Here is a 19256-nt window from a genome sequence, read left to right as displayed (position 1 = left end):
ACTCTTCGAAGTTTACCAAAATCCTATGAGCATTTTATCGAGACTCTCAACATCACATCTACTAGTGTTGATTTGAAGTTCACTGATCTTTGCACCCTGCTGCTTCAGCAAGATCAATGGAAACAACAGTTCCGTAGCAGCTCCAATTCCACCTCCACTGAGCAAGCCTTTGCTGCGAAATCCTTTCAGAAGGATAAGAGCAAGTTTCAGCAACCATCTCAGCAGAAGTCTTCTGCTCCAGCATATGATGGTTCCAAAAAGAAGAACATTCAATGTTGCGACAAGTATGGTCACATGAAGGTTGAATATCGGAAACGCTTAGCTGCCTAGTCTAAGCAATCAAGTTCGCAACCCAAGGTGAACAGCGTAGAGCACATTGAGTAGGCGAAATATGCCTTTTACGCCTTTATGGCTAAAAGACCTGCAGATCATGTGAAGTCATCTACCTAGTACATTGATTCAGGTGCCTCTCGACATTTCACTCACCACAGAGACTAGTTTACTAACTACCAATCTTATTCAGATTCTATTATTTTTGGTGGCGGAGAAGAGTACACGATTGTCAGTAAAGGCAACATTCAGATTCAATCGGGAGGAATCTCATATTCCTTGATGTGTACTACGTTCCAGGGATGGAACTAAATCTACTCTCAGTCAATCAGTTGTTGCGACATTCTCAAGACTTGGCAGTCACCTTCAGTTCACATCAGTGCACCATTACTGATCGGGCGACTAAGTCTACTGTTGCAGTAGGTCTTGAGGATCATGGTCTTTTTAGACTTATTGATTCTGGTGATTCTCAAGACCTAGCTATGGCTGCTCGGCAATCTTCTGTCAGCACACTTTGAAATCAGCGATATGGGCACTTAAATGTGCATTATCTGTCACAGATTGCTCGGGATGAGCTTGTTCTTGGTTTGCCAGAGATTCAAACTCAACACCTTGGAGTTTGTGACGCATGTCAAGCTGGGAAGCAACATCACACCTTTCCCCAATGGTGACTCTTGGCGAGCTTCTCAATTACTTCAGTCTGTTCATGCCGATATTTGCGGCCCTATGGCTACTCCTTCTGTTCTTGGGTCTAGGTATTTTATGTTGTTTGTAGATGATTTCAATAGAAAAATGTGGGTGTATTTCCTTAAAAAGAAATCAAATGCAGTTACTGTATATTCAGAAGTTTAAACCCTTAGTTGAAAAAGTGTCTAGGAAATCTATTATTACTCTTAGATTAGACAATGGGGGGGAATTTTGTTCTAATGTTTTCTCCAACTTCTTGGATACACATGGCATCCAATGCCAATTCACCACACCCCACACGCCACAATAGAACAGTGTAGTTGAACGTCGGAACAAGACAATCACCGAGATGGTTCGTTCCATGCTCGAACACAAATATGTTCCGAAGCAATTTTGGGCAGAAGCAGTTAATACTGCAATTTATTTGTTGAACTGGTCACCCACAATGGCGGTCAAAGATAATACTTCGGAAGAGGCTTGGTCAAGTCGCAAGCCCAAAATCAGTCACCTGAATGTTTTTGGCTCTCTTGCTTTTGTTTGGATCCCTGATGCTTCCCACACCAAGTTGGATGCCAAGAGTCAAAAACTGATTCTTGTTGGATATAGCAATCTTCAAAAAGCCTACCGCCTGATTGATGTTGAGACATCTCGTCTCATATACAACCATGATGTACTCTTTGATGAGCAGCGAGGACCATTCATGCATGTTTCTCCTGTTCCTGATCCAACAGACCAGCCTATGCAGGCTAATGATTTGGGAGTTCGGCTTCCATTAGGTCCACCTAATGGGAGGGCTCCAGTAGCTCCTGCAGCTCCAGTTCTTCCAGTGATACCTATACAGACTCCTTCGGCTTCTCTTGCAGGATCACCTTGCTTTGTAGATGCTTCACTTGAGTTTGATCCAGCTTCTTCTGATGAGGATCCTGTTGATCAAGCATCTACTAGTACTACTACTGGTCATTCTCCTCTCCGACCTAAGTGTTGGGCTAAGACAATTGCTGATCTTTGTGATGATGAGCTCATTGATGGGAGAACTGCTCGAAAAAAGAGCAAAACTACAGATTCTGTTAACTTTGCTCTTATGGCCAACATTCACAGTGTGTTTGAACCTCAAACATATTCTGAGGCTAAAGGAATTCCAGAGTGGGAACAGGCCATGACATCTGAACACCAGAGCCTGTTGAAGAACAACACTTGGGTCCTTTCTAATCTTACACCAAGGAAGAAACCCATTGGCTGCAAATGGGTCTACAAAATCAAATAGAAATCAGATTGTACTTTGGATAAGTACAAAGCTCGTTCAGTGGCGAAGGGCTTTTCTCAGTGTCAGGGCATTGATTACGAGGAGACCTTTGCTCCTACTGCAAAGATGAGCACCATCCGATTAGTCCTAGCCATGGCAGCACAGTTTGGCTGGAAGGTCCATCAGATGGACGTAAAGAGTGCTTTCCTGAATGGTGATCTCCATGAAGAGGTCTACATGACGCAGCCTCTTGGTTTCAAAGTTGTTGGTAAAGACCATCAGGTTCTTAGATTGGTAAAAGCTCTCTATGGTTTGAAGCAGGCCCCTCGGGCATGGTACATCAAGATTGATAAGTACCTCAGGGATCAAGGCTTCAAAAGGAGTTCTTCAGACCAAAATATGTACATCAAGACTACTGACAGTGACATCATCCTTCTGGTTATCTATGTGGATGATCTGATCATCACTGGCAATTCGACATCTTTGATTCAGGGAATCAAGCAGAACTTATGCCAATCTTTTGATATGACTGACCTTGCTCTCATGCATTATTGCTTAGGTGTTGAAGTTTGGCAACAATCTTCTAGTATATTCATCTCTTAGTCCAAATATGCCAGGGCCCTGTTAGACAGATTCCGAATGCAAGATTGCAAACCTGCATCTACACCTATGGAGAAAGGTCTCAAGTTATCAACAAGTCTGATTCTCCTTCCGTTGATGCTACTACATACATGCAACTAGTAGGCAGCCTCATCTACCTCTCTACTACTAGGCCTAATATCAGCTTGCAATCAACTATATTTCACGCTTTATGACAGCTTCGAAGGCTGATCATTGGATGGCAGCAAAGTGTGTGCTTCGTTATGTGAAGGGCACTTCAAATTATGGACTTCTATACTCTCGGAGTTCTAATCCTAAACTCAGTGGGTTCACAAATTCAGATTGGGCAGACTCTATTGATGATAAAAAGTCAACATTTGGATGTGTTCAGTTTGGGATCCGGTGTCGTTACGTGGACCAGCAAGAAGCAGCATGCAGTTTCTCTCTCTTCTATAAAGGATGAATATAGAGGGACTGTTAAGGCAAGATGTGAAGCTATTTGGCTTCGTCGGATGCTTGGGGATATGCAGATGTCACCAGCAGGACCGACTACTTTGTTTGTTGATAACGAAGGCGTTATCAAGTTAGCACAGAATCCAGTCTTCCATAAACGAACCAAGCCTATGGATGTTCATTGTCATTACATACAACAACTGGTTGAAAACGGGACTATAACTCTGCAGTATGTTCCTACCTCAGATCAGACTGCAGACGTTCTCACCAAGCCTCTTGGTCCTAATAAGTTTGTCAAATTTAGAGGGCAGCTTGGTGTGTTCGATAGATTAACCCTTAAGGGAGGGTATTACAATAATAGATAAGTCGTCTATTATTAGTTAATGGTTATCTTGTAAATATTTTTAGCTTTAGTTTGCTTTCGTTTTTTGCTTCCTCTAGAATAGAATGTTTCTATTCTTTACGATCATTCTTTTGTATAAATTGACCTCTCGGTCTCTGTTAATAACCAGCAAGTATTTACCAATTACCTTGTAATAATTAAATCATCCAAATTCCATGAACAAATCAAAACCACCCTGTTGTTTCCAAGATAGAATTTGGCATGCTATGAATTCCATGTAGGCCACCAACACTGATCACTAAAATATCCTAGAGACTGAAGTGCACCCTCTTCTGTTTGAAGCCTATGCAAATATTTGTCACTTGAAATAGAGACCTCCTTTTGTTTATTTATAAGATTTTTCAAGCTCCAAGAGACTCGTCCATTGAGAACAAAATGAATTCAAGATGAATGTGAAAAAGCTGGTCATTTGCCCATTCCACCTTCTCAAGACATAAAGGGAGAATTAAAATAATATTTGGAAGCTAGAGATAGAAAGATAGACAGAAAGAGAGACTTGGAGAGGTAGAGAAAAAGAGAGGGAGAGGGTGGAGTGAGAGGATTTTGAGAGAGTCCAGGAAACTTGATAACCAATAGTAATAGTAAAAATATTTGTAAAGCCATGCTATGACTTCAAATTCCACATCAAGGGGTTTTAGCTTGAGAAAGTCCATTAGTCCAAGTGCATTACTCATATATACCTTGAATCCACAAGCATTTAGTGCAACAATCTATTTTGGAGCCCATGTATTATCCTCTATTAGCTTGTGCAACTTTCCCATAAAAGCAGGCACAAATTTGGATTGCACCTACCTACCATTGATTCCAAATCACTAAGTACAAGCAATTCATTGCACAAAATGCTAAGGGAATGTAATCAAGAATCCCTTCATTCCGCTGGTCCTACAAAATGCTTTCCCTCAAGGAAGCTAATGGATAAGGACTAAATGATTCGCTTCCCTCATTCTTCACATAGTTGAATGTTATTTCCTAGGGCACAAAGACTAAACTCAAGGATTTTGATTTCGAGCATATATAGATATTTTAATATAGATTAGACATATATACATACTTATATTATAAATATGCATATACATATTTATCTGTATACCTTTATGTTCAATAAATGTGTACAGGTTAATATCCAATCAAAATTTTTACACATAAAAACCTGATCACATTTTTTGAATTAAAACTGTGTACGTATTTCAGCTATTACTTAGACAGCTAGACTTGGATAACAAACCTGTCTTGTGAGCTTCATTTCCCTCCTTTTGGCATTTTTTTCCAATCTGGTTTCTCAACTTCATCATCATTGAGTTTACATGCAATCAAGTAGATATTTGCAAAATCATCACCATAACTTCAGATGCCTCCTGAGCTTTCTAACCATGTAACTTTTTGTACATTTGGACAACATTAATTTATTAAACTTTATTTAATTTTAATAATGTCACCAGACTTCTTAGAGCCATATCTGTACCATTTTTTGAATACCTTTTTACCTACTTGTCCAAATTTGGTATTAATTATAAACTGTTGTCCTACACTTCATTCTTTACAATTTCAAAAAAAAAAAAAAAAACAAGAGCTCTATGGATGTATGGAGCTAGAGTCCCTGCCTTATGATAAAAAAGGTGGTAGATTTTGAACATTTAATAGTTATCTAATATATTGATTTAAGACTAAAAATATAAGTATCTGAAATTTTAAGTATATCATTTCTTGTATTAGGTCTGTCAATATTCTACATGTTTATGATTTGTGAAGCATTTATTTAAATTTTAAATTAAATGACATTTAATGTATAAGTATAATTTTGTTAATGGCAAATTATGAATCTTTTGCATTGATAATATTTTAATGAATTCATTAAAAATATAAATTCAAAATTGAAAGTTGTTGTTAAGTTTAAATTTCTTTTTGAATTTGTAAAATGTCATTAATTTTATGGGTATAAAATATCATCATTTTTTATATCTTATTAAAATTTGAATTTTAAAAAAAGACTATCGTGACTCAAATGAAATTATATTTTATTAAATATAAAATAGAGGATTTATGATCTATATGATAGCTTTTTTATAAAGAAACAACAAGATTAAAAAGCAATTTTAAATTAATCAAATGTTTTAGAGAGGAATTTTTCAGATAATATTATAAAGTATTCATGTCATTTCTAATAAAAAACAATTATCAAGTTTACTCCACAATATCAGTTAATTCATCAAAATGCAACAATACTGAGTCCATTTGCCCTAAAAATGTCGGAAGTGATCTTACCACTTACCAGTACAGATTAAAAATTTGTAACTGCCTGTGTGGCATGGATAAGGAAATGGATGCTAATTGGTTATTATAATTTTTTTTAAAGAACCATGATAAAATTTGGCCAACTGAAAAAATATTTTATTGGTCATCAATAGGTTATTCAGCCTTCTTTGCATATACTGAATAATACTAAATGAGAGCCACCAAAGAAAATATGTATAACACAAACAAACAAATCACCAGAAAGGTGGGCACATGTGCCCATCCATAGTCCTTTGTCATTAATCCTTCGCCAACTCAAGATTTACACAGCCATAGTTTATTCTGTGTGTTTGTCAGATTCTGTAGCAAAGTAAATTTAGGGTTGATTTGAGTGCAGAAATAGGAAAAAAAAATGTATCCTCCACCTCTGTAACCACTTTGAGAGCTTTCTTCTTTTTTAACTCCTCTAAAATCATCAATTGTAAGATCATTTTTGGCTAATTCTTCAAGCTATGCATTAGAAGTAGCTGTCATGAAATTGGATTAAACCGAACACAATGGAAGAAAAAAGATAAATGAAAGGGAAATGAAAAACGCTGTGTTGAGCAAGTGAGAAGATCAGAACCTGGAATTAACTGTTGTTTTTGCAATGTATTAATAAACTCAGAATTGACTGTTTTTTAAATCTCAGTTTTCTGTCCTATGGGCACTTCTCTTTTTACCCCCAAAACTAAGTTGAGTAGCATCACATTCAAGTGTAAAGGAAGAGCAAAAGACGTGCAGGCTTTGTAAAAGAAATCCACACCAGAACTGAAATACACATAACATATGATAGCAAATTTAAAAATACAGGAAATGAGGGTTTTCTAATACCAGTAAGTGTAGGCATTCAATGAGCGGAAAGTGGTTAAGTTGGAGAAAATCAAATAAAAATGCATACTCTGACATTTGAAGAGCAGAAAGTTTTTAGTTTTGGAATTTTGAATTGGTTAATGGAAATGTAGAAACCATTGTTTCGCAAAGCCTTAGACCTGATGAGCTGGAAGAATAAGCCGCTTGGTTCTAGAGTCTTCCAGGAAGAATGAGTCTCTTGGCTCCAGAACCTTTCAGAATTCTTCTGTTCTTGGTGGTTGATGTTTTCTTTTTTATTCTATTACTTGAAACACCTTAAACCCCAGCAAAAATACCAGTGCCCAATGAGAAAATTGAGATTTCTGTAAAGAAAATATTTTTTAAATAAAAGTACCCATAACTTTATGGTTTTAGTTTTTTTAAGTACACTAAATTAATTACATAAGAACAACCGGGAACATAAGTTCTCTGTCTTATAAATAAGGCAGGGAGTAAAAAATTTCGATTACTTTTCTACAATTTATTGGAAGCGCGCGACCAGGTACCTAATTTTTAGGATGCATCCACTTTGAGAATTCATTAAAAAAATACTTAGCAAAAAATCATAAAATATACACTTCTAGTACATGCTTTTAACTATCTTCCAGCCAAAGGGTTTTTCAAACTATTAAATGAAATAATATCTATTTTGAAGTGCATGTCCAATGCTATGTTATGTTTTACTGAAAAAAATGGGAACGAATTTTGGTGTGTGAAGGATTTGACCCATTCAATCTCATCTGTTTTTTGAAAAACTTTAAAGTCTAGAAACTAGATCTAGTGTACTACAATTCATGTTCTTTAAATATCTTCAAATTTTAAGTGCACGAGTCTCAAATTGTTCCTCCATGTTTAGGTTTAGTTAATTTCAAAAAAAGTTGCCAATTAAAACCCCCTTTTTGTTGCCAATCTTGGCGCAAATGCCCCAGTGTGAGATCTGGGAAAAGATTCAAAATCTAAGCTGAAGTATGGTTTTCAGCTAGCTGTTGGTATATGTTCATATTATGAAATGACTGGTTACCCTCCTAAGAGACAATTAGATATGATGATACTTGGGAGTAATGTTGAACACTTTTCTAGCCATGTTGGTGATCATTATTGGTTGGGCATCCATGCTTGGGATTCTCAACAAGAAATCATTGAGATTACTGAGTAATAAGAGTAACCTTTGGAGTGACAAGGATCAAGATTCAAAACTACAACATTGATAGTGTTATTCTTTCTTTACCAGCCATCTTGGGATTCTATTTGTTCATTTACAAATGGTGGAGAGAAATTTTACGTAAGGTTTGGAGCATTGAACAAATGGCCAGTCCTGGGAGTGTTACATGACAAAGAATGGGTCAGAATTTCAGTTTCGAGCTTTCTTTTTGGTTGCAGGTCAGTCGCTACATTTTTTGGGTTCCTGTCATGAATTACCAAAGCATGCCAATCAGCAACGGAGCACACTGAGACATATTTGGCATTCAAGGGAAGCCCTCAATATTGAATATCACACCTAGCACATCCAATTAGCATAGAAGAGAGGCCAGGTCGATAGTTCAGCTAATTATGATACACAAATTAGCCAAAAGGAAGCAGATCATATGACACATCAGAAATGGATATCAGGTGCAATAAAATCATAAGGAAGTTTAACGTTGGGCCAAAACATAATCTTGAGCTACTTGTCAAAAGATAAATAATAGCAGCTTAAGGATTATTGCTTCAATGATGATGATTAGTTTGATACTAGTCATTATATAACAACATTTAAGAGAGACATATTTAATAAACTTATGGTGAACATCAGATCTGAATAAGAATACTCACATGTAAAAGGAGGAATTATATTCTAAAACACATTAAAATAATAGAGGGACAATAAGAATTGCAGTTCGAGAACCCAAATCTATAGAGCTCTATATCAACCAATAGAGATACAAATATAGTAGTGAAATAAACTTCATTAGTATTGAGAAAGGCTTCACAAGTGGACAACAAGGTTTAAGAAGAACTAATGAAGAAAGCAATCGGAGCATAGTTGAAAAATTCGACAGTATACTGTCAAAACTACGAGAAAGCGTGGGATATTATATGTCCCAATATTGTTGCAGTTTATATCGGGACCGAAACTAATTAAAAAATACTATCGCAAAATTGCAGGAAAAAACCACCAAAAAAAATGTTGACAAGGTCAAAAGTCATGATTTCCATCATTTTAGGTTTTCATTTACAGCAAGTCATTTTATTAATAAATACACAGTCATGTGGAGTCATGGACAAAGAGGAAGGAAGGTTTGGCAGTGAACGCCATACATTTATTCTGAACATCATACGATGTTTCCTCTAAGCATTGCACAGGTAGCATACATTCTGAAAAAACACACATTCTAAGCATCGCAAATCATTTCCTCTGAGCATTGCACATGCAGCACCATTCCCAACAGCTAACAGCACACGCAGATCGTTCAACATTGCAACCTCAATTCTCAACACGTGCAGATCGTTTCCTCAGGAGTCTGGACACGTTTATAACATTTTTGGAAATCTGTAGGTGAGAATGTATGCTTCAAAAGTTGAATAAATAAACTTTGACAGATTTAATGCAATAATCTGATTAAGATCCCTACCCAATGGCTGGCCTCTTTAACATAGAAACGATGCTAAGCATTCTCGTGTAAGATTAAAGGGGTCGGTTCTTGCTTTTTTTCATAGTAATGCCTTGTCATTCTTTACTCACCTGTGGTATTGTAAGTTGTGTCAATACTTTCAAAATTTTAGGAGGGTAGTTATACATAAATATACAGACATCATCAATAAATAAATAAAGGAACATAACAATATGTAATTTTGAGTCATTTGAGGATCTATTCACACCGGGAATGACTATTGTTACTTCAAATTTCATAGTTGTCCTATTTATTTAAGAACTATTCTCACACAATTTTTATTGTTTATCCTTGGACTTGCAAACTTCCATTGTAGGAAATGGTTGGTGGCAAAAAGTGGGAACCTTTATGGAAACATGGGATCCTAGGAGCAAATCAAGGAGATGTCCAATGTTTCCATTTCCTTAAGCACGTGAGTTGGCCATAAGTTGACTAAACTATCATCCTGCAAAGATTTCATGCAATGATATTACATTGTATAATAAATGTCAAAAAGAGGCTACAAGAGAGGCTTTGGAAAGCCTTGAAGCATAGTCAGAAAAGAAAGCAGAAAAAAAGAGGACGTCAGAGGCCAAAGCAGTGCCAATGGGGGGTTTTAGCTCTAGAAGATCACAAATAAGTGTTGAGGCTTCTTCTTCCACTGGGCAATGTATACGAAGGTCAGGGAATGTGGGAAAGTATATATGAGACTTTTGGGTTCCACGTAACACTCCTAGTTCTCAACCCTAATTGCTAGGCACTGCATGGTACAAAGAGATGCATGCGAAGGCAAGGATCGCAGTTGCAATATTTTGGTACAACAATATATCCTTCAATGCTTTATGTAGTCTATATTGGGATCAATTGGTCACTGCGATTTCTGTCTTTGATAAGGGGTTCAAACCCCAAACTCATTATGAGGTGAGTGAAACTTTGTTACAAGATAAGGTACAGAGCATTCATCAACTTTTGTTAGAGCAAAGAAGAATTTGGCAATAGAGAGATTGGACTATTATATCCAATGAGTAGATAGATGGAAAGAATAGGACGCTCATCAACTTTCTAGTTGCTTCAAAGGGACAATTAGTATTTCTAAAATCAGTTGATGCCTCCGATCAAGTGAAAATGCAGATACTTTATGCAAGACATTGGATGAGTTGGTGGTGGAAGTGGAAGTAAGTAATGTCATCCAAATTGTGACTTCTGATGGATAGGCATCCCACAATATTTTGGAGCCCTTTTGTTGCCGATTGTCTTGATTTGCTCCTTGAAGAGTTAGGGAAACTGAGTTGGGTGGAGAAGGTAGTTGAAAATGAAAAGAACATCCCGAAGTACATCTGCAGCCACACATTGGTCCTAAGTCTTAGGTGAGACTACACTGATGGTAAGGATCTCGTTTGATTTGGAGTTGCAAGCTTTGCTACTAATTTTCTCACCTTGCAAAGCATATTAGCCAGATTGCCCAACTTGAGGTGGATGTTTGTGAAAGAGAAATTGTTGAAGAGTCTTTATGCCAAGAAGCCTTAAGCAGAGAAAGTTGTAAAGGTTGTGTTTAGCATTAGATATGGCAAGCTAATGAAGGAGATTGTCAACGTAAGTTTTCAAGTCTTCATTGATGATTTGTTATTTAATTTTCAAATATTGCAATTCGCTGATTTTTGTATTATTTTTAATGTCCAAGTGTCAGAACAACTAGTGAGGGTTCTATGAATGGTGGATGGGGATAATGACCCCATGGAGTGTGTATATGAGGCAATGGATAGTGCCAAATAGGCCATTCAGCACTTGTGTGGGTCAAATGAGACCAAATATAGAACCATATGGAACATAATCGATCATAGATGGAATTGACAACTCCAACATATTCATGAGGCTGCCTACTACTTGAACCCCAAGTTCTATTTATCCAACACTTTTAGAGCAGATGCGGAGGTTCAAGTTCTCTTCGACCATGTACTTGGATATTGATTGCTGATTTGAACCTTCAAGTCCTCGTACTTTATGAGTTATAGAGCTACAAGGGGGAAGAGGGGCCATTTCTTTCTTCTCTTGATTTCAAACATAGGAGATATACCCCACAGCTAGTTAAAAAAGAACGTGTGTAGTTTTATTATACAATTTATTTCGCTCATTAAGTTTATTGGAATCTTCACCAGATTATAGATGGCTTTTTTATCCTTGTAGATTATAGATGGAATCTTCATGAGGTTGGTATCTATTTTGAGATGAAATAGTTTATGTGGATTCAGAGCATTATTTGGTATCCCATTCTTGAAAGAGAATTTTACAAATAAATAATAGTAATGAATCTGCATAAACCATTTCATCTCAAAATAGATACCAACCTCATTGAGGCAGAATGATTGAAAATAAAGAAATATAATTGATGCCATTATGCTTTACCCAGTGCATCTCTATATGCATAACAATCACTGCATGCCAACATATACTATCTTTGACCTCACTAAAGCCTATGTAATCACCATTAAAGAAAAGAAAAAAATCCAAGCTTCTTGACTTAACAAACTTGGTCTTTTATTCTGTCCACTGTGAATTATCGAGAATCACATCAAAAGGTAAATCTATCATTGAAACACTGCAACAATCTTCATAATTTGAAACAGAAATTCCATTTACATTGAAGCCTTCCATATATTCATGTAAATATATCAGTATATTAGAGTGAATTCCAAAAACTACTTGCAGCATCCACCTATACAATCTTCTGGTTCACATTTTGTTCACAAAAGAACTTGTTATAACAAAATTCTTAGAATAAGTGTCCAAACCAATAACTAAATTAAGAAAACCAGGATTGACAGACAAATTGCAGACCATTCTAAAAAAAATCATTCAAAAAAATTGATGGCAATGAAATGAAGTGCAATAGTCAAAATAACAAACCTGATAAAATAGTTTCAATGACCTCAAGCTGCAGTCCTCTAAAGTTGGAATGTCCAAAATGTTTCTGCAAAAGCTTCAACAGCCATTCTCGTTCACTGCTATTATCAACTCTGTTATATTCTCCACTTGATAAAAACCTGGCCTTTGATGGTGGCAATAATGTTCTTTTCATTGTGATTATTTGATATGCTCCCACTAAAGGTGTAACTGAGATCAGATATTCAATGTTAAATAAGTACTAAAGAAAGAGTCATAGTTTAACCATGTTTGTATGTCATGGAAAGCGAGGACTGGATTAGAACAATTTAATATTAAGTTTGAGGAATTAATTAAAAATAAAAAATCACTAATATTAAAATATATTAATGCATAAGCAGTACTTCAATGAATAAAGAGATTTCTAAAGAAGATAACAGTCATTAAACTGATGTACAACAACTATTGTAAAAAAATAAGGTAATCACTAAATGGAAATTTTAATTTTCCAGTGTTCAAGAGGACAAATTCCCTAGATCTAAGTGAAGTACAAGATATCCCCAGGAAGTAGAGACATGGAGGCTCATCCCCTCCCTAATCCACCTTTAAAGGTCTTTTGTACAACTTCCTAGTACCTCTTCGATGTCACAACATTCCATAGCTGTCCAACAAAGCTTAGGGAATCCTTCACATCATATGCATAAAATATAGAAAATCTATAATTAAAAACATTCTAAAACAAATCAAACCCAAAAGAGTGAGCCTACCAAGGTTAATACACATACCAATTGCTGGTCTGCATTTACCAAAAAAAGAAGAGGAAGAGGAAACGAGTGCAAAAGGAGCAGATTCTAAGGAATCAATGAAATGATGCTTCCAACTTCTTAGCTTCTCACTCAATGTAACATGCAACATTTATTTTTTGGTGTCTTTCAATATAATTTATGTTTCATATTATGAATATAGTTATCAGACTATTAGATGATTATGGAAGGAGTGCATTGTTTTTGTTCTTACTTTTTAAGAACTTCAGCTTGCTTTTGAGTCTATGTTATATTTAAGTATTTTTAATCGATCTGTATTTTTCTTAAATTAAAATGAAAATTAAACTTCATCCCGTAGACTTAAGGAAACACTAGAAATTCCTCAACTTAAACAAGTAAATCTTATACTTCATTACTTCTTTTTTCCCTTTTTAATGCCTATTCTTGTCTGCATTCAGGATTATCATTGAATAATTTATATTTTTTTAATAAATCAATATGCCTCTAATCCCTCCACTCCCCTAGGTCTTCATTCCTGTAACATCAAATAAATAATCATCTCGATTATCATCATGAGACTTGTTCTAAAAAGTCTCTTTACAGCATGAAACAAAAAGGGACACATTATCACAATAAATAAGTTGATAAACAAAAAAAAACGATAACTAGAGAAGGATGAACAATCATTTAGGAGCACAAGAAAGGAAAAACATTAAGTATAAATCAAGGTTTGACGAGAAAACAATGGCTTGTACAAGCAGAAGTGACACAATTTGTGATTAGCTTCCTCGCCTTCCAAAGCTATTGTACTTTGTTGACATCCTTGAAGTAAATGTTTGTGAGCCAACTGTTGCTAGATTCATCTGATCCTAAGAGAGATGATAGACAACTGTTGCTAGATTCATCGGATCCTAAGAGAGATGATCGACAAAAGATTGCAATGACAATTTTAATGATTTTTTGGAAAGACAACTATAGATATCATCAAAGTAACTTCAAATTTTGATGTAGTAGCATCTGCCAGACAAAGACGAAAGACCAGGGGTAAAGATAAAAAGACAAAGATGAAATCTTTACTTCCAATCACGAGATCAATTGGAGTAAGGTGAAAGAAAATATCAAACAAGATAGAGCATGGCCAACGATGGAGTGTGGTTGTTGGTAACGAAAAGGAGTTAACAGTTTGAACGAAGAAAACATGGAGAGGAATCTATTAAAGGAAGAGTGTGGGATGCCAAGAAGTCAAGCACCAAGTTGGGAGAATGTACAGAGGAGGAGAAGAGTTAATAAGATACCAAGTTACAACAATGTGAAGGGGGAGATAGACTTGGATAGTAAAAGTGTAAGGTTCCTCCTTGCATGTACTTATTAAATATGAATTTCTCTGTTAAATCTGTTGTAGGAGATTTGAACGGATATGAAGTTATGTTTTATGTTGTGAATGTCCTAATGAAATTAAGAGTAGTTGATACATCCATGTTTTAATACTCAGTGATTCGAGAACTACTACATTATCTCGACTAATTAAACATTAAAGTTGCACTAACAGTGATACAAGGCATTTTCACCTGATGATAAGGGCGTTGATTTTGGTACCTCGATGATTAGGTTTTGTGCTTTTAGATAGTTTCCTTAATTGGTGATGTTTATGATGTTAGGTATATGCATGCCTAACGATGATTATTCTAGTATTTTAATCTGAATTAATGAATAAGTTATATTATATTGATTATGTGATTTACTGATGATTAGATGTGAGTAGAAATGAATTAAACAGTTAATTATATGAAAGGTTCATGTTTTGATTTATGTAACTATCCAGATAAGTTTTAAATATATATGCATGTGATTTTTTTGAGCTACTAATGTGTGCAATGAGTGTGCACGATATTTTAGCTGAAAAATCTAACAAAGAAACAGAACTGAACCTTATGAACCAATTGTGGAAACCAAGGTTGAGTTTAACAAAAGATGCAGACCCCATTGTTCGTATTTTATTTGTATCGTGGATTGAATGAATGTATCATTTTAATCTTTAAATGTTAATGTTTCGTAACAGTGACTTTATAGTGTCACTTGACACTCGTGAATTGTATATGCATTTCAGCATGATCGTTACGGTTAACCGAGTAACCTAAAGATCTAAGTTGGATTAGGTTAGTTACCTTTTTGCTAATCATTTAGTAATCGAGATTAATTACCCTAATCAAGATTAGTAACCTGCATTTTGAAGGTTGTTAGAAAATCCTAAAAATTCCTAGCGTTTGATAGGTCCCTAATTAATCCTAAAGGCCTAAAATCATGAAATCTAAGTACCCAAGAAGTATGGGTATGGGTTGGGTGCATTTTCCACCCCCTAGCCCCTTTTGTTGATTTTTATGGTCACTCAAAAACCCCATTTTTGCTTTATTGCGAAAATTGATCGTATCCATCATGAGTTGGGTAACTTTAACTCCACCTCGAGGTAAGCCTTAGGTCTAGTTGACTTAGAAGCCTTTAGAACTTTAGGCAAGTGGGGGACTTATTGCTTTTGAGAGTGGTTGAGTTTAGGATCTTATTTAGAGGCAAGTTTGAGAGGGTTTGTGTGTTTACCCAACCTCTATTTTAGAGTGGAATTCAGGATTGAAGGAGAAGGAGAAGGAAGGGAATGCTCATCTCAAATTGTTCATTTGCCATAACTTGATTTTGGAAGGTAGGAATCCCTCAACTCATGTTGTTCATGTTTTGTTCATGCTTAAGTTATTGTGTTTACATTAGTATGTTCATATGTGTATTGAGTATGTTTGGGAGGGATTGAAACAGTTTTTTCTAAAATGTTTTTTCTTTGTGTTTTGTCTTGAATTTCGAAAGGATTGTATGAGTTGTATTGGCATTACTCAACCTCGGATAGGGAAAAAGTGGCCATGTATGGGGGAAGGTCTTTAGTTGAACTCCAACAGTGCAGAGTCTCTTCTCAGGATGAGAAGAGGGAAAGAGAGTAGGGTGTTATGGGCCCCTACTCGTCAGCACAAACCATGTTTAAAGTTTTGAAATTTGAGAAGTGGAAGATTGAAAGTCCTTGTGATATTAGCCTCGAAAGGGCATCTATGGAAGAACGGAAGTTGTTGACGTTTTAACCCCGAAAGGGCATATGTTATGGTGTTGTGGCCGACGTCTCCTGTTGGAAAAATCCACCTTCTCCCCAGTCTAGTTCAATGTCGAACCTGTTGTGCAAACCTGGATGGGAGTGATTGTTTGAATTTTGTCTTCATGTTATGTTTGGTTGTCTCCTGGTCAATTTTTGTTCTCTCCATGATCACCGAGATGTATTGCAGAATTCGAAATGGATCCCTTGTTAAGGGCCAAGAAGGAAATTAAGATTGTTATTGATATTCAGTTATGTTGAGAGAATTCTCCTCGGGATTGAAAACCTATGTAAAAACGTTATTGTTAACTTATTGTGAAAATGGCAACGATGTCGGGTTTTCTTCCTGGTTCTTTCCCAGCGGAGCCTTTCAATCAAGTGGTCAATAAAAAAATGATTGAGTAATATCCTTGCTTATGATATTTCTGATTCGTTTCAGTTTTTGCATATGCACTTATAAATCTGATGTGATGATGTTTACCTTATTGTGGCTTTCTTATGTTTTGTAATCACATTCATTTGATTTAGTTTAATTTGATAAAACGATGAAATATAATCTTACAATTATAAGTTCAAACTATGTTAAAGAAAATTTGTATTGATTTGGAACTTCATTTGTATTATCACGAATCAACGTTAGAAAGAAAATTAATAATATTGCCCTCGATGTATTTGATATGGTTGGCTTAAACCCAATTAGAAAAAAAAAATACACCCCCTTGTCAAAAAAAATAGTTTGCTTTCAAAAATTGACACTTAGAAAAAAAATGGCCTTTTGAAAAAAAATATACTCCTCCAAGAGTAAAAACTCTCTGGAGTTTGTATGGAGAAAATTAAATTTTCTCTTTTGAGACAGAGAATCTCAAAGATTCTCTCAAATATCTTTTTGAGCTTATTAAATATTATATTTTTAAATATATAAATAAAAGAAAACAACAACAAAAAAAACATATATGTTAAAACAAATATCCTTAAGCTTACCTAAATATCCTAGAAGTTCTATCTACCTAACCTTATAACATAACTTCCCTTCCTACCAATAAAACTTTTATAACTTAAACACTTATCTCCTTTTCCCTTGGTGGGCATGACAAGGCCTTGAGTTTGATGTGCTCACACAACCCATGACAGTCTTGTCATATGGGAAATAAATTTAAATGGGGGGCAAGTCATATTTTAAAAGTCTGACAAAGAAATTAAAACATTCCTTTTAGCTTGCAAATTCTCTGCCTAGTAAACTTATTGGTTTGGCTTGAGCCCACACGTGCCCCCATACTGACATGACAAAGGGTAATTATGGGGCAGCTTGGACTTGGGCAAGTTGTAATAAAGTTTAAACAAAGCTTTAAAAAAAAAATTCACAACCTTTATGAGTGCCTAGCATTGGAGTCCTTTTATGCGTGGGAAGGGGGGGGACAAACCTGCAAAGGGCGGCAAGGATTGGTCGGCATGAAAGGAAGGGACGGTGTGGGGTTCTGCACCCATGTGGGCGGTTTTAAGATTGCATAGGCACTTTAAAAGCGCATGGGTTTTGGGGGGTGTGTGTTGTGAGTTGGTGGAGGTTAGGGATTGTAGATGTTAGGGTGTGTATGTTAGTACAGGTAAGTGCCACGTGGAGTAAGGGGTGGGGAGTGGTATGTTAAGGGGTTTGAAGGTTAAGTTAGAATGTTAGTGGGGTTAGGTTAGATTTTTAGGGGCGTTAGGTAGTATGTGGATTTGTAGTGATAGTAGATTTTAAATTATAGTGTTAAACATTAATTAGTTTTAATTGTTTTTTTTTTAAATTATATGTTTTAAGTTTTAGAATATTTTAATGTTAAGTGAGTTTATTGTTTTTTTTAATTGATGTTAGAAGATAAAGTTAGATGTTAGTAAGGGTAATAGGATGAAGGGAGTTAGTAGGGTGGCTAAGGGAGTTTAGTGAGAGTTGTGGTTAGGATAGTCAAGGGTGTAGGTTAGTTTATATCTTACATAAAGTTTTAAAATTAAATCAGTATGCCTTTTTAACATTAGTATATGTTAATATTAGAAATTTGTTTTAAGTGTTAGCTAAATGTAGTTAGTTGTTAAGTTAGCTTTTAGTATTAGTAAAGACTTAGTATCCTTAAATTAAAGTTTTATAATTTAGTTTAGTTTTAGTGTAGTTAGATTTTCTTGCTAAGTAATTAGGAGTTAGTATATTAAAAAGATAGATGGTTAGTGATTCTTTATTTTAAGTAATTGTTTAAATTAAAAATAAGATATGAGAGTTATAGCTAGTAGTGTAAGTTTTGATATTAAGTTTGTTGGGAAAGGTTATAAAGTTAATTTATTATTTAGTAAAGTTTTATGTGTTAGAAAAGTTAGTATCATTATTGGTTAATATGTTGTCTACAATAAGTTAGTTAATATATTTAATCCGTTTTTAAAATTATTTAGATTTATTATGTTAAGTGATTATATTGTCCTTAAATTGAAAGTTAGTGTTATTTAATCTTAAAATGTTTTAGACTAGTAAAGGTTGTAAAATTAAGTTAGATTATTAGATTAAACTTTAAGTGTTGAATATATATCTAAATAGTTGTTTAGTATTGAGAATTTAGGATAATTTGATTTATTTATTTTAATTATAATATACTACTTTAAAATTAAAGTAACAACGAAACAAATGTCGAAATCAATTTAATAACAAATGCTCAGATTTAACGATCTTTTCATACTCATTGATAATAAACTTACATGGAAATGACAAGACATCGTTAGGAGATCCCGTATCTGTTTCTCATTATACCTTTACTTTAACATGTGCAGAGAAACATATCAAACCTAGTGGTGTTATTAATCTTTTAAAATAAAAAATTGTCGATGTGTTTTTGCCCCAATTTTTGGGCATGACAAAAAAGGGGAAAGTGGGCTAATAGTCCTAGGGGATATACAAAAGTGTGAGGGAATAAAAAATTAAGTTGTGTGAAGTGGTTGGGAGGTCAACCAAAACTTGTCATTAAGAGACAAAGTAAGGTGAATGTTAATGTGTGATAGG

The 19256-nt window shown here is 35.1% G+C and overlaps 1 protein-coding gene across 1 annotated transcript in view; it reads right to left on the bottom strand.

Annotated features, from left to right (window-relative positions):
* The window catches only part of RECQL3 (DEAD/DEAH box RNA helicase family protein), a 280411-nt gene that overhangs the window by 189257 nt on the left and 71898 nt on the right, over nucleotides 1-19256 (bottom strand). The window contains exon 2 of the mRNA XM_089813828.1: nucleotides 12374-12580. Coding sequence (XP_089669954.1) covers nucleotides 12374-12580 — 207 coding nt within the window. The remainder of the gene's footprint in view (nucleotides 1-12373; nucleotides 12581-19256) is intronic.

Source organism: Cupressus sempervirens, chromosome 2 (genome assembly GCF_028749045.1).
Source record: "Cupressus sempervirens isolate cs-2001-9-10 chromosome 2, ASM2874904v1, whole genome shotgun sequence".
NCBI lineage: Eukaryota > Viridiplantae > Streptophyta > Pinopsida > Cupressales > Cupressaceae > Cupressus > Cupressus sempervirens.
Note: the sequence above shows the minus strand (reverse complement) of the source record. Positions and strands in the feature narration are given on the sequence as shown.